This window comes from Vollenhovia emeryi, unplaced genomic scaffold, assembly GCF_000949405.1.
Source record: "Vollenhovia emeryi isolate VEMERY1.0 unplaced genomic scaffold, V.emery_V1.0 DF939216.1, whole genome shotgun sequence".
Lineage (NCBI taxonomy): Eukaryota > Metazoa > Arthropoda > Insecta > Hymenoptera > Formicidae > Vollenhovia > Vollenhovia emeryi.
In genome coordinates this window covers 333,219-350,298 of record NW_011967150.1, presented here as the reverse complement: position 1 = coordinate 350,298, position 17,080 = coordinate 333,219, and the positions used below count along the sequence as shown (strand labels likewise).

Here is a 17,080-nt window from a genome sequence, read left to right as displayed (position 1 = left end):
CACGCTGAAACGTCCTGCGTCCCAGATGCACAATACGCGCAATAAATAAGAAATAAGAAAACGTTCCCCTATATTCTTTTTTCTCATATTCGTGACTTCTACCATAGCTTACGATTTTGATATCACTATAAAAGTTTAATTTCATATAATTAATTAAATTGAAATAATAATATAATTAAAGCACTTCAATTAATTAATTATATTAATATAAATCTGTTGTTTGATGGGTCACGAGATGAAGTCCTCGAATCGTATCGTTATAGAAGTTGTGAAAGTCGCGTTTGAAAATAATCGCAAACATCGCGGAGTATTTTTTCCAGACGCATATACCGGCGGATATCATATTTTTACTCAGCACTTCGCGCGGCGAAAATGGGATAAATATGATATCACAAATGAGAAGCGGCCCGACAGAGAAGTTAGATGAGCGAATTTTCGCGTTGCGTCACCACGACGCATTCGCGTCCGTCTATTTATATCGTGCGGACAGGTACATACATACACGCGAGCCGACACGCCGACGATTTATCCGATAGCAAACATCGGCATCGTACGTCGTCTGACATGCACCGTGCGTTACGGTAATGCACGTACGCATACCGCTGCAATCTTTTTGTAGCAGATTTACACCAACTTCTTCTTAAAATTATCTGCGATCCAAATTATCTCTCTCAAATCAGTATAGATCCAATATTTCCACTCTCCTCTTCTACTCTATTCGATTTCATTTAAACGAGTCTAACCCAAGTCAAAGAATTTTTATTATTCGCTAGAATTTATGCACTGAAAAAAAAATCTGGTAGATTCAACCGTCTGTTAGAAAATGGACGAATCAGAATTCCCTTTAGGATTTACCAGAATTTCTTTAGGATTTACCAGAATTCCTTTAGGATTACCATGAAAGATATTTCATAACCAGAAGTTTGGTAGACTTTACTACAAATCTGGTAAATCCTAAAGGGAATTCTGATTCGTCCATTTTCTACCAGAATTTTTTTTTCAGTGTGGAGATTCCGAAAAAATATACAGGGTATTATGTCATACCCGCCACACCTCTTATTTCCGGATAGAGCGGACTAGACTGAGTCGAAAAGTCCTCTACCATTTTGCAATTTTCGCAATAGTTAACGAGTTATAAATTATAAAAAATCGCTGTCTTAGCCCAGCCTACCGTCCAATTCAAGCTCGCGGCAAGATGCGGCCGTCCCGTGATCGGCGTTGCTAGGCGCGCGGGGAGTTGAGTATATTATACGTAGCCGTTGCTCTGTGTCATAAACAATTTGTATACCTAGGGGGGGAATCCTAGAAAAATTTTGCAACGAGAAAAAGTGAGGAAAAGTAAAATGAAAGATTATCAAATTTAATCCTCGCTAATTTGTATATAAATCTATTTTTGTTTCAAATAAAAAATTTCTAAAAGAGCCTTCTTTATAGTTTTGTATCTAACTCGATATAGAATTGCAAAAAATTAAGATGGCATTGATCTCCTTCAAGTTGAAGAAACTTGTGTACGTGCAATAATCCTAGAAAAAGCGTGAATTATCTAATTTAATTCTCGCTAAAAAAAAACTATTCGCGTTCAAATAAACGTTTTCTAAATCCGAAAAGAGCTTTGTTTCCAGTCTTCTATTAAAAATTCGTGAATTAATATAGTAGTGTCGCGTTAATTCAGGTATTTCTTCGACCTTACCCGAAAATTCAGAGGTGTATCGTGCAACCCTTTACACAAGCGCGTTGTATACATAACATATGTCGCATCGTTGCACACGCATACATTGCTATAGAGGAAACGCGACGTACACGCATGCACGCACGCACCTCCTCCTCGTCGACGTGTCAATTTAACGGCTTCCTGCTCTGGCGTCGAGTTTCGTTGTGCACGCACGTTTATCGACCGAAATGTTTCGCGTCTCTTTTGTACCGTATGCGTGCATGGTTAAAGAACATTGTAGCAGAAATAGTAAAAGGAACAGTAAACAATACAGCGGCTGGACACGCGGCAAACGTGAACGTGCAGCATTCTGCCTCTTTTAGCATCTGTTAACATTTTCAAAGCGTAAAAAAATGGCACTGGCAATTTGTGTACCGATACTTTTCTCTAATTCCTACGACGCGCATAGATTATATGAAAAGTTGCCACGACATTCGATAATAAAAATTCTCAAGCCGAATATACGTATTGGCAGTTCCGTTAAGAAAAAGCCGACTACCAATTTATTGTAAAAGCGATTGTTAAAATTTAATAGGACATCGGTGGACAATCGAGTCTGTATAATGTCAAGAATCTTGCTTTTATGAAATTTAACGATAAAGAATTCGATTGCTTCGGAGCTCTTCGCCTTGAGAAAGCAGCATTTGAATATTGCTTCTTCGTGCATAATTATATCTAATTATCGGATTCGAGTATACTGAATATCACCGGTGCTGAGCGCAATGGAACGTTAATTGAATGCGAAACGGAGAGCTTCAAAGCGCCTTATCGAGGGACCCTCGTGGTCCGTCTGTATTTCAGTTCGCATCGAGTACAGTCATATTACATTCCTCTCCGTTTAAACTTTCGCATCTCGCCAGCGGCAAAAAATGCGTCCACTGACGGCGTTCGCTAACCGGCAATTATCGGCGAAATTAGCCATCGGCTTCGTGAAACTCTTTTTATCGCAACGGCGCGGCATGGCGTTCCCTACGCTCAAGTGTATTTTCCTTTTTCCCTCCTAGCTCGCTACTTCGACCACGGTGTTATCAACGCGGGTTATCTCCTAACTTCCAGCGCTTTTCTATGCGTCATAGAGTGTTTTCTATGCTCCCTCACGTACTCCTCTTCCGCCAGAAATTCTATACAGCTATAACGAACGCCCGCACCGCCATCCTGCGATACGAGTGTCGAATTTCCCCATATAGAATCCCCCATATTGTAAATGACATCACGCGGCGTATAAAAGTCACCACTTCATAAATAGCCTTCAGTCGAAAATATCAATCACAATTCATTGAGTTTATATACATAAGGCGACGGCGCGATTTATTGCTCTGACACGTTCTAATAATTTTTTAGCTTCTTTCTAAAAAAAATTCGTTCTATAAAAATGTTCAATGAAAGTTTAATTACTACTGGAACGAAATTCCTTCCAAGATATAATTTGTTTTCCGTTAGATCCCAGATAGAGAAAGTTTAGATTATCTAATTGAGGAACCTTGAGAAGCATCGTGGCTTAATGATATTCCAATGATGGAAATATGTAAGAAAATGTACATACATTTCGCATATAAGAAATATATATCGTATTTTTTCTCATCTCTGACGTCCCTTTTAGAATTGAATGCACGACCTATCGACTTTATCAAGATGCTCGTTTGACGCTACCTGGGAAAACGTCCTTGGTGTCGGGTGTGTAGGGATGGATCCAGCCATTCCTCTGCTGTATGATGCACTGGAACATGATGCCGTGATTTTTTCGTAGATTTCCGTCCGCGAGAGGAAGAGATCCGAGGATTTCCCGGAGAGCGCGTCGCACTCTCCTCCAAAGAGACGAGACAGTTTCTTATCGCGACGGTGACGAGACGCACTCAATCTAGATTACGCATCCGTATGATCCCTATCGTGAGTCGCGATCGCAATCGCGCGGCGAGTCGGGGACGAGTCTTGCATCTTAATCCCGAATAACGTGAACCTCGATGTACGGTTAACACTCTGCCGTAAATTTCGCTGTCGAAACATATTATGCGACGGACCGTAAATTCGACTTCTCACGCGTAGTCTCCTATTTCGATTCGTTTCCGGATTTACGTGCCGAGGGAGAAGAGAACGAGAGTCCCCTCGGTTTCGTTCAGCCAAGCGGAGTTTCACGTTGCCATCGATCTCCGATGGTCGTTGCGTATCGCGCCACGGTCCGGAAAGGGGCAGTCAGTTGAGCGCGAACGTTACGTGCAGGCTCTGTGGACGCAGGCTCTAAGTCGTTGAACCGTATGACGGCGTTCCATCGAAGGCCACCGTGGCAGCCGTCGTCCCCAGGACGATCCTGCCTGCGTGGTTCCGCGAACCGCGGCGATCCAGGCTCATTTTCCTCGTCTCCGCTTCCTATTGGCCCTCGCGCACTTCAATCGGATCGTCGATCTCGCCAGGAGAAATTGCCTCCGTGAACTCTTATACCATTGATATGCTTCTCGCGTTCTCCTCTCTTCCTCGTCGCGCTTTCTTAATCCTTCACTATTCCACAATCAATGACTTCGTCACCTTTTCTCTGGCCTGCCTCGTATTTCTTTGTTAAATTCTTGGTACCTTGGTATTAATCATTATCAATTTTATTTCGTTCCTCGATGAACATCTTATCCCCTTTTCCTTGGCGACGGCTGTGGCACTCCTGAGCTTAACTAATTAGCGACCAAGTGGCACATCTAGTTATGCAATTCGACGCAACACTCCGAATTCGGCGTTAAGCGTTGCTAGTGGACATTATACTCGCCTCAATTTTACACAACACTTAACTAATACGCTTTCCAGTAAATAAATATGATTTGTGTGTATGAAACTAATTTCTTTTTGTCTTCCCCTCCACGGAAGAAGTCATTCGCGACCAGGCAACGCACCGCGGTTCCTGTCTATTCTTCTTTCCGCGCGAGACCGTCGCCGATATAATTTCGTTGCGGCGAAAACGACGCCGGGCGCAGTTCCTCTCGCTTTGTTAGCGGTGGGCGAAGGACATCACCTGTGCGCGCAGCCCAGGCGAGATGCGCCGGGACGACGTCCTTGGGAAACGCACTTGCCGCGGTCCCTCTTTCTTTCCCTCACGCCGGAGGGGAAGGAGGGAGAAAGCGCGAGGGCGTAATACTCGCGACTTCCCACGCTGTCACGTCGACCACGTCAAGGAGGCGCACACACTCGCGCCGCGGAAGAGATCGGTGGGATGGCTCTCGGCGCGAAAGGTTCCTCGGAAGTGTTCCCGCGTCGAAAGTTGACACACACCGACGACAACGCGCGCGAACGCCGTGTCCAGGATATCGAATCGTCCCGCGCACACGACGCGGGGAGGGTGCCGCGATCAGTACGGCGTTTTCCCGACTTTTTGAGAAGTTTGCCGCGACTACGGAGGCGCTGTGGCAATGGTATCCGCGATCACGATACCAGACGCATCCCACGCGACCAATGGCAAGGAAATGATCCCGAAGGGAGAAAGAGAGAGAGAGAGAAGAATCCCTTCTCTTCTTTCTCTTTCTCTCTCGCTCGCTGCCGATCTCTCGGCAGTCGGGAGGGAAACCGGGGTCGGTGACGGAACAGAACGGAACGGAGCAAAATCCAACCGAACGAGGCGGAGTGGAGCGGAACGGAGCGAGGCGGAGCACCGTTCCCCACGGCACGGCACAGCGGTGTCGTCGCTCCTGCGACGACGACGACCACGACGACGATGACGAGGAGAGACCGGAGGAGGGTGGCTGGTCGGGTGGCTGGCTGGGATCGAACTAGATGGCTCGTCGCCAGGCAACCGGATTTTCCCTCTCGGTCTCTCGCGCGCGCGAATACGAGTCTCTCCCCCTTCTTCCGCCCTCCTTTCTGGTCCCCGCTGGCTCGCTCGCTCGCACGCTCGCTCGACCGCTCGGCGCTCTCTCTTCCTCGCCCTCTCGGTTCTCGCCGTTCACTACTCCGCTCCGCTAGTCGCGGGCTCTCCTCCACCCTCCCTCGCTCGCCTCTTCTCCCCTCTTAGCCCCTTCCCCCGCGAACATCGCCGGTACGGCGCACCGGTTCCTCCGCCGCGATTCTCTCGCTCGCTCACCCTCCGCGCGCCGGAGGACACGGCAGAGGATCCTTCTCCCGCACCTCTTCTTCCGCGAGACGATGCACCGCGAGAGCGCCGCGCGGATGCTGCGAGAGGAACGTCCTGGACCCCTCGTTCGACGATCAATCGGTCGCGCTCGTTGCACTTAATTTTTTATCTTGCCACAACGCGACACCCTCGACGTTAGAAGCTTGATTTTTTATCTCGCGATTAGCCATGTCCACCTGGTGCCACGCGCGATGAGGGTTTTCGACCGCAACACTCCGCGATTCTCCCGAGTGAATCCTTCGCCTGGCCGGTCGCAACGCAAAATGATGGCACGCAGAAGTTAAACAGTACGATTCCCCACTCGGGCGTCCCTCGGCACGATAAATATTTGCCGCGTCGTGTGTGATAAAGCTGATAAGATATATCGCGTTTGTTGTGTACCTTAATTGCACAGTGGCGGCAAAGTCTGTTGCCAAACATTCCCGCCGGATGTATTAACGTGTCAGTTCGGCTCATCAATAAATCCCCGTAATCGCAATAAACCGATAAACTTTGATCCTCGCGAAACTTGGGTTAATCGGCGATAATTCTCGTTCCTAGGAGCACAACTTTTGCATAACACGCGACCTACAATGCTTTATTAAGTCTAGACGCGTAAGTTTTTATATCGTCCGCTCCCCTCCGCTCTTTCTCTGGCAAGAATTTCTCGGCCTATCCTCTCGGCGACGCTAATTGCTCCTTCGAGCTATACTACCAACGCGCTGGCGAGGTGCCGGTCGCGGAGAAATCGTTTGCGATTCGCGCTCTTCAGCGCCGACCGGCCGTCCGGCACTTTCTACGTTCCACTTGGAGGCGCGAGGGACCTTTGGTTTTTGGGGTAAAAATGTCGAATCGAGGAAACGAGACTCGGAGAAACTCAACGTCCAGGTGCACGATGGACTCTCCCCGATTGTTCGTCATCTGCAACGAGGCAGCAGAAGAGGAACAATACCGGCGCATGAAAGAGAAAGAGCAGAAGTTTATTATGTGCTCCGGGAAGCACGCCCTAGGAACAAACGGCGATCGAGTGAAAGGAAGTAATTTAGTCGGGGCGCAACAATGCGAGCAATAATGATAAGAACAAATGACTCCGGAAGGTACGTCTATAATAAAGAAAAAAATAGGGTAATGATTGGAAAGGTGGCCTAGCTGTCTGTTTAAAGCAGCGATCGAGCGAATAAAAGTACAAATAGGCACGAATTATGACGTTGATTATAACAGAAGAATAATAGATTATACAGGGTGTTATGTAATACCCGCCACACCTCTTATTTACGGATGGAGCAGATTAGACTGAGTCGAAAAGTCCTCTACCATTTTGCAATTTTCACAATTGTTAACGAGTTATAAATTATTAAAAGTCACTGTCTTAGCCCGGCCTACACAGAGAGAACGGTTTCTTTGGATTTAGTATTCCTATTTATTTGGTTGAAATTTGTTTCACTGAAACAATATATGCTTATACGAAACCTTATATGTTTTGAATAAGAATTTTGTTGTTTTATTCAAACAACCTGTATTATTTGATAGAAAAAACACTATTATTTGAAGTAATATCTTTCAATGAAATAATTATATTATTTGGCCAGGCGCTTATAAAGTTTGGTGCTGCCACTAAATGGCCGCCGAACTCGTAAGTAAAATCGCGGCAGCTATGATATACAGGGTGTGTCCTAATACCCGTATGTCCCGTAGATGGTAGATAGACCGGGGCAAACTGAATAGAAAAGTCCTATACCATTTTGCAAAATTCGCAATAGTTATCGAGAAATTAATTTTAATGTCTGAGCGAATAAGAGCGTAGAAGGCGGCAGGCCGGACTCGGCAGGCAACGGTGGGGCATCATCTAATAGCGAGAGGTGGAGCGGCGCGCCGAAAAAAAATGTCAAAAAAGCTTGGCGCTCGCTGCTTGACAACTTTTTAAAATTAATTTTTTAAAATTAATTTCTCGATAACTATTGCGAATTTTGCAAAATGGTATAGGACTTTTCTATTCAGTTTACCCCGGTCTATCTGCCATCTACGGGACATACGGGTATTAGGACACACCCTGTATAAGCGACCGCATCAGCAGACGCAGTTTAAGCATTTAATGGTCTATTTTTTATTATGGCTGAACATAGTGTACTAATTCAGTGTTTATCTTTCTTCTTTTAATGAAGGGAAAATTCTAATGTAGAGGGAAAAAGATGTATGCATATACATTTGTTTCACATATTTTCTATCAAACGATAATGCTGTTTGAAACAATAATATCGTTTAGATTAAAGAGAATATTCCTTTCGTTTCAAACAAATCTTTTATTTGAAGTAAAGCTATTTATTATTTGAAAGGTCAAATAATCATATTTGTTGAACCAACAATTGGTTTGTTTGGACTATTCCAAAAGATAAATTTCTTTGAATCTAATAAAATTTATTAAATTCAAAGAAACCGTTCTCTCTGTGTACCGTCCAATTAGCATGATACAGCATGACCTTATTAGGCGTTTCTATTGTTATTTACAATAACGGCCGGTTCACTTATTATCTTTATTCCCTAAAACGAGACTTTATCTTCCAAGACGCATAAGGCTGAGATTAGAGAGATGTGACGAATAAATAATATTTATTAAATAAATATAAAAAAATATAAGCAAATCGTTGACAAATCCATAACGGGAAATAACACGTAATAATCGAGTACGTAAGCGTGTGCACAAGCAGTGCCGAAATTGCAAAGGGAAAAGAGATCACGAGGGAGATAATAAAGAACAAAGACAACGATGGAGAGGCAGATAGGTACAGGGATCAATGGGTGCTACTTCACGACCCCGTGCTTCGCTCTCTCTCTCGCCCATTCTCTCTCCCTCTTCCTCTCTCATTCAGGCTCGCCGAACGATGCGCTCCCACCGTGCCCGCCCTATATCGAGTGTCCAACCCTCGAAGCGTGACCGTGACTGTGACTCTCCGGTCTGCGAAAGAGCGGAGTGCGCGTGTCCGCGTTGCATCGACGCCCGCCGCCGTCGTCGGTTTTTGTGTGCATCGCACGCGTAACGCGATTCGCTGTAACGCGGCGATACGACGCATCCACCGTAACGAGACCCAAATGAATGAAGATCGCGTGCGAAAGTTAACTCGCAAACATTAAGAACTGTCGTCGGGATCGTTATTGCTGATTTTTTTTCCCTGTCCGCTTGCTACGCGCCGAAGACCCCTTGAATTCTGAGCTCTACTCTTCCGCGTTTTAATTATCAGGATCGTATATTAGATTGAACATGTATAATGAACTATTGTTATTAATTATTCCGATCGCATGCTATTATAGTTATTACGTAATTAGACATTATTATAATTATGCACACTGTAAAAAAATTGCATAAACTTACAAGTATCATGGTGATGTTGGAGCAATTTATTAAAGACGTATATTTATATACGTTAGCAAAGTTATATCCCGTAGATAAAATTATTGCCCATAATAAGTAATCAGCTTGCTTCTAATTTTCTATTTTTTTGTCAAATATAAACAATTATTCGCATGATAAGAGTTAAAAAAATTATTTTTTATAAAAATATATGAATTTATATATTTTCGTTATTAATTTTCAACGCGCGCTGTAAAAAAGTATGCAAAGTAACATAAGTAATGAGTGTAACAAATCATTGGGCTATCTTACATATTTTTTATTAATTTATCACAAAGCGGCCAATGATTTAGGGCTAAATGAATTTTTTATGTGCACTGTAAAAAATATATAAAGTTAACAATTGAAGGCCTATTTCACCAGCTCCGTTCAATCGGTCGATTAAATTTCAGTGTTCCATCGGATTTGATCAATTGCATTTATCGTTCAAGCAGAATTGACCACAATTAACCAAACACGGTTGACATTTAACTGACCGATTAAATTAAACGGAGTTGGTGAAATCGGCCTTTAATCATTGTTAACTTTACATAGTCTTTTACAGCGCACATTAAAAATGTCTCTAAAAAATTATTCACTTTATACCTTCCAAGTTCGAAACAGAAAAACTTTGTACGTCAGTTAACATGTGGGAACGTATAATTTTTTCACGGACTCGCGTAACAGCTTAGTTTTTTTATCTGCTCCATTTTTGTCTGTTCACTTATGAATCTACGAATCATTAATCGTTCATGCTCTTTGCGTCACATCAATATAAGACCTGGCTAACCCTTCGGTTTGGTCAACAAGTGTCGAGGCCTTTCATCGGACACTCTAACGACACTCAGGGTCGTCTTACCGGGCGTGCTTTAATACCGGCGCGCTCCTCATGCTCCTCTGATATCCACCGGCATCAGACTCTCTCGACTTTGACCCTTAATTGCGTCGAGGCAAAGGGTCCTAAGCAAATCCCGCTCTTTTTCAGGTATCAAGTTGTCAGCGCAAATTGCACTTACACTGCGGTCATTACGGGGTACGATTTGTGTTTACAATCTATCGTTAGAGCGTAACGTTAATTACTCGGAGAGAAGTTTTATATCCTCTGCGATACACAGAGAAACAGGTTTCTTTGGATTTAGTGTTCCTATTTATTTGATCGAGATTTGTTTCATTGAAACAACATATGCCTAGACAAAACATTATTTGTTTGAGTAAAAATTTAGTTGTTTCATTCAGACAATCTCTATTATTTGACAGAAAAGACACTATTATTTGAAGTAATATCTTTCAATTAAATTGTATCATTTGGCCAGGCGCCTATAAAGTTCGGTGCTGCCACTAGATGGCCGCCGAACTCGTAGGCCAGACAACCCAGATAGCAAAATATATGCATTCTGAGTTCATATTGGCTTCATGTATCTCACAAACATGTTGACAAAAACGAATTGCGGTCACCCATTCAAGTTTCAACTACAATCGTTGCTTAACTCCGTTGATCGGAGAGACTAGCAGTGATCATCTGGCTTTGGTGCTTCTTTCTTGCTTATGTTTGTACGCAACATATCTTTATAGTTTAAAAAATATTAACGTAAGCATCTAAGAGTCGTCTTTTCGGTATATTAGTTCTCGCTGGGACATATTTTACAATTTCAAGAACAGCAAAAATTCAAGAATTCTCATAATAATGTGTAATGAAGGATCTTCGGGGTCGCTGATTACGAATTTGAAGTCAGAATCATAACGTTCAATACAGTGAATTCGAGATCGTGGATCTACGATATCTTTAGCGGAAAATTGCCAATTCAAGTAAAAATTACCTCTATATTGGGTCCATCATTGTAGATGAACTATATTTGATAATTCTGACTTTAGATTCGTAATCAGCGACAACAAAAACCTCTAAGTGCAAAGCATTTCTGACCCCAGAAACGTGATCAGCGAACCCAAAAACCTAAAGTACCACCGTAACCTTCATTATTCGTTGGCTACAAAAATGTGCCCCTGGAAGGGTTAATAACGTAATAAGGTATAAACGTTCCTATATTAGACCCGTATCGGCACGTTTACCCTCGTGTTTGAGAATCTTTTATTTCCAGCCGATATCCTCCCATTCTAGCCGATATATTGCGCGCCGATGTGTCTTCCAGTGCGATGTCGCTCCAGCCTCGGCAACCTTGAGCGCGATCGCGAGACAAGGCGGAACAATGATCTAAAATTGCAGCGCGACGCGCGCCGCGTCGATTGCGCGGGACGTTATTTCGGGGGCGTGATTAAATCTCCATTAGAGCGCAAACGTTCGCGATTCAATAGACATCGTTCTCGCGGCAGTAAACTTCTCTCCTCGCTTGGGCCTTTGTTACCCCGCACGTCGCGGCCTACCCACGTGGGAGAGATCGTGCGGAGCCAACCGGCTATTTCCGGCGCAGATTTCCGGACTGATTTTAGTTTTCGTGCACGCCCACGACGTACGCCCAGAAACGGAAGCGGTGCCATGCAACTCGTCTTCACCGAAGTGTTCTTCACTATTCCAGTCAGCCCTACTGACCACCCGCGTTCACGTGACTAAACATCATCTCTCCCGGCCTCTTCCCGAGAATATCGGATGACAAAGCTTCGCCCACGACCAGTCAAGTTCTCGTCGCTCTTCTCAAAATATTCAACCACCGTAACAATTGACATTTACCACAAATTATTTAATATCTATTCTCTAGTTTTGTGTTAAATGTATATACTGTATATTTCGCGAAAAAAAATATATATATTATATTCTATTTGCAACAAAATAGAAAATTTCTAGAAAAAAGAAATAAATATTATTTCTAATTGATAACAAGATATATTTAGAGAAATAAAGTCAATTTTTTCCACGTAAAGTTTTCTGAAATTTTCAATAATTTCGAAAAAATATGTATACTGATAAACAATTCCATAAATCGGTCGATTATATATACTGAGAGTTTGAAAGCGGGAGGGATTTTAAATGACGACGAAAGTTTATCATAACGATAAATTTGTTGGCTGACTGCGTCTATGCAGTCAATATGGAGGGTGAAAAAAGTTAGGGACGGCGTTAATATTGACGACCTCTCCGCGAGATTCACTTAGCCGGAGTACTTAGACCACGTGGCGAAACTTTCCTGTCGATGTAATTGCTTTAGTTTGGACAAGTTGTCGGCGCGGTATCGTTGCAACGAGGACGGCTTATCTCCTCTCATTATAGATCTCGATGAATAGCCGGTCGCGAAAGCCCGCGAGCGGACTCGAAAGTCTTGAAAAGCCCGTTCGGAGCCAGACGTCATTAGGTTCGTGCATTCTCCGATCGCGATTGCGATCTAATTCCACGATTGTGTCCGACGACTACGACACGTTCTTTTCAACTTCGTTCTTGTACCTCGAAATGTCGAGACATTCGTACATTTAAACAAAATACTTGGTTTTCTCAGAACGAAATTCTTGAGAGTTCTCGAAAAAAATAAGTGACAGATCACGAAATATTTCGCAATTAGATTTACACAATTTCAGACTTCCTATTTTAAATTACACAAATTAACGTACACAAAATTTACATACACAAGAATTTTCAACAATTGGAACACTATTGCAATAGCATATTTCTGAGACCAAATAAAATAAAGTCTTTTACTTCTTTTCCCTCCGACAAACAGTTATCGAGGTGTCATAAGCTAAACATTTAAAAAGTTTCAATTTTCTCTTAGATACCTCAAAAAGTATTAGGCAAGTAATAAATGTTTCAGACAAGAGAGTTGTTCATATTAATTAGTAGATTAAGATGGCACTATCTTATGTCCCCCTTCGAACCAAACAACTTTTGTCTGAAACGTTTTTTTCTGTGCCATGATAAAAAATAAAAAGTTATTTGAGGTGGAACATTAAATTGGGACACCCTGTATAATATTTTAGTATCATACCTCAGAACTGCCTGTATTTGGAGCGATCCCCTCGCAATCCTTACATCCCCTATAATATTTTCTCGAGTACAACTATCCCCGTTTTGTGTCCCGCTTTGTTAACGTCCCGGCTATAACGCGATTCCGGGCTACACTTGGACCTCGTTCCGATGGCGATTTATCTCAATCAACGAACGGTTCCGTCTATTATATTACAGCTTGATGCGTGCGTCTAAATCGGAATTTACGACCCAATAAGACGGGTAGGTACGAGCAGTTTAATTCCACGATGATACACAGATGCGAGTCTAATGTTCCGGCACGGCGCGGCGCGGCTCCCCTTCTTACGCGCAAGCCTGACATTTTATCGTGCCCCTCGAATCGGATTAAAACAAACGGCCGAACTTGGCCGTCCCGGGGTGCACCACGTTATTTTCTATTAACGCAGACGACCGCAACACACTTGAGAGTTTAACTCGAGCTGTAATACTTATCACAACAGGGAAATATTAATTATCACTGAAAAGGGGCATAATTCTTGTTGATGATGATTTCAGTGATGACTAAAGCAGAAATACATTGTCTCCAATATTTTTAGATTTTTCTATAAATATTCGCAGCGAGTTGATAGCAGCTTCGACTCCTGCACGAAGGAGCGGTTACTATGGGTGCTTTGGTGGGAGTTTGATTTTTATAAATTCATATGACTTTTTTCATAAGAAAATATCACTTAATGCATTATTGATCAAATGCACTGATATGCTAAGTTATATATGCACATTTAAAAGCATATTTAAAAATATGTGATATTGTCGAGTCTCAAAGAGCTGTCAAATTTCCTCAAAACATTGCATCTTTTGACGTCACTAATAAGTATTTGCTTGCAGAGGTCGGTGACCGCGCGTGTGTTAACTTTGCACTTTAAAATTTTGTAGTTCTGACTAGAGTTCCCGCTTCTTTTTGAAGAGTTTAAGAGTTCCCAATACTTTATAAAAAGAGTTCTGCTGATTAACGATCAGAAATTAAAATTTAAAAAATCGGGTGCCCTTCCTTAAAATAGGAATATAAAACTAATGTCACCCTTTAACATATTATGTTATAAATATAACGTATTGTCGCGATGTACTCTCGAGACAGTATCTATTTGTGCTGCAGGTTCTGATTATCTCACTGCGACTTTACGGACGTTTGGATTTAAATTCGGAAAAGAAAAGTATTGGCAGCCCATGTAGCCCTTTACGTAACTGCGTTCCAATTCTGCACGCGATGCATAACGACGCAGTGTGGCTGCGTCGAAATCAAAATATGCGAAGTAAGCGGCCCGGACAAGCGTCGGGTGTTGGTTACGTTTCGCGGTACAATCGACTCCACGCGTTTTCCGTGCTACCATCGTGAAAACAAATATCGTTTCGTGGAAAGAAAGTGCAATCCGCGTTCCGAGCGCGCGCTATTCTCTCCGCCTAAACGTGAGACTCGGTAGTTCTCTTGTTTCCGCGAATACACCGCGAATTCCATCGTCGCGTCGGTCGCGAAAAATATGCCAATGTCCTTTTGTTGTGACATCAAGATACGGCAACAGTGCTGTAGAAGTAGACCGGATTCGTTTCAACACAGCGATATCGTTGGAATCTTTTATACTACATAAACAGTCGCGTTAGAAGTTTTCACCCTTTTCTTTTGTGAACACAAAAATTATTATCTCCTTACTTAGGGAGATTTTACAAAATTGTGGTAAATATAACAATTTCTCGCATTTATAAAATAAAAATAAAATAAACGCGAAACATTCGTCTTATTTCGCTGCTAGGGTATTTTTACCTCAGCTGACTGCTTTGAAATGTTCTTTTTAAGTTTTGCGAGGTTTGCAAATACGCGATATTTTCGAACAAGTTGCGCGAGAATATTAATAATTTTCATGACAGAAAGACGGGGATAGGCGCGAAAACTTTCATTTTCGACGAAGCTTCGAAAAAGCAATTCTCTCGCCTCCATCTTTTCGCTTCCGCATTTCTATTGTTTGCTCCCACTGTTCGAAGTGACGGCACGATCGCAACGCAGACGCACAGAGCTTTTGTATTCCCCGCTTCCTTGTGTCTGCGCATTCAAACGCTCGTTTACGTCTAGAAAACATGTACAAAATGTACCATCGCTAACAGGAAAAATATTACAACATCGAATTTCTCGATGGACGATTAATGTAACTTGATAATAATTAAGAAAGGACATACTATAATGTGAAAATAGCGAAAATTACTCGAGTTCTGACGAGTAAAATCCCACCAGTGCAAATAAATAAACAATCCTCCGTACGCAAATAATGGACGTTAAAATTTCAGACTTCAAATTGAATCGTTTATATTTTATATTCTACGAAAGATATTTATATTCTATCGCTACTTGTCTCTAGCTTCTTAATAAGACATTAAGATATAGTTGAAATTTTATACTAGCGGCATAAATTAATAAGAAAATAATTAACAATGTAATAATTTTGTGAGAAAATGGTCTTAAATGGAAACATACGCTGACTAAAATTGCAAGTTTATCGGAAAAACAGATTGATTGCAACCGCTTTATATTCTCTCGTTTTTGTTCGCTACTTAAGATGCCTCGCCGATATCGAACGCGTTTGAGCTTGCGACGACAATGATAACGTCGCGCGACGCAGCCGCGAATATGTTTAACGGAAACGCGACGACTCGAGAATCGTGTTCCGCAAAAATCCGAGTATCGACATCGCGACTCGGCGAGGGATTCGTTGGGTCGTAAAACGACGGTCGCAGCTAATCTGATTTTCATACCGAGTCGTCGGGCCACTCGCGTGCGAGTCGACAGTAATGCGCTATCGCGCGGATACAAGGTGATTCCTTCAAACCGTTAATCTTACGGGTGAGGTCTTAAAAACTTCGTATTTTTTAAAATAACCGCGGAGAATTTGGAGACTGCCATGCATTGCAGTTGCAGATAATTAAATCAAATTAACAGCTGCGCATCTTTCAGAGAAAAATCAATTTTTTTTTAAATAGCAGCTTCTATTAATGGCGTAATGGAACCTTGACACTACGCACGTTATCGAGACTTTTATATTTTCAACGCGATGCTCCTCCTACGAGGAACAGAAAGCCGATGTTCGATTTCCATTAATTAATTCATCGCGTTTTGTTCCGCATTTATCTCGACTCTCGCCGCCACCTGCTGTGTTGTTTCATTTGATCGTTATTTCTCGCGCGGAATTATTCAATGGGCCGTTATCTCGAGCAGCTGAACGAGCGCGAACGGAGTGCGGCGAACGAAATCACGACAGGCTCGCAGTTTCATTAATGCGATACGCGGCCTCCATGTATGTATGTGTGCGCGCATAGAAACGCGCAGGTGAAAATTCGGCGCTTTATCGAGACGCAGCACGCGACTAACTCTCGGCGACGCGACGCGAGACACGACGACGCGATATGCAACCGGCGACAGCTGCGACAGGCGCGCATAATCATTCCCGCCGGGTGCGAGAAAGAGTGGAGATAATTTTCTTGCGCATTCAAATGTCCTTCTCCCCCTTTCCTCATCTATCTCGTCTCTGTTTCCCTTTCTTTTCCACCGCCACCTCGAACTTGATGCGCGTACGTGTGTGCCGCGGATGAAAGCTGTGCAACGCGTGCGAGAGCACTTCGAAATGAATCTCGGTTCATGAAGCCCAACGTGGCCTGCAGGGTTGTCCCCAAGCGGAGCAAAAAGTCACTTGAAAATTAAGGTGACAAGATGAAAAAGTAAGTTGTTTCTAGGAAGTCATGATGATAGCAATTAACACTTTTAATGAAAGATAATTGGACTTTTTATGACTCTATTTCGACTTTTTGACGACTTTCAAGTTCAAAGAACACAAATTGCGCGCGCATGCGCAATAAGTAGTCTCGCGGATATTATTTATTTTACGAATTAAAAATATGTGATTTTTGAGGCATTGATATCCTGACTTTTCATTCGCAAGATACAAAATA

General features: G+C 42.8%; 1 protein-coding gene across 1 annotated transcript in view; it reads right to left on the bottom strand.

Annotated features, from left to right (window-relative positions):
* LOC105560972 (SLIT-ROBO Rho GTPase-activating protein 1-like) overlaps nt 1–5,450 on the bottom strand; it is a 49,259-nt gene extending 43,809 nt beyond the window's left edge. Inside the window, exon 1 of the mRNA XM_012010536.1 lies at nt 3,362–5,450. Within this exon, the coding sequence (XP_011865926.1) occupies nt 3,362–3,437 (76 nt within the window). The 5' untranslated portion in view covers nt 3,438–5,450. The remainder of the gene's footprint in view (nt 1–3,361) is intronic.
* Between the last annotated feature and the right edge of the window lie 11,630 nt (nt 5,451–17,080).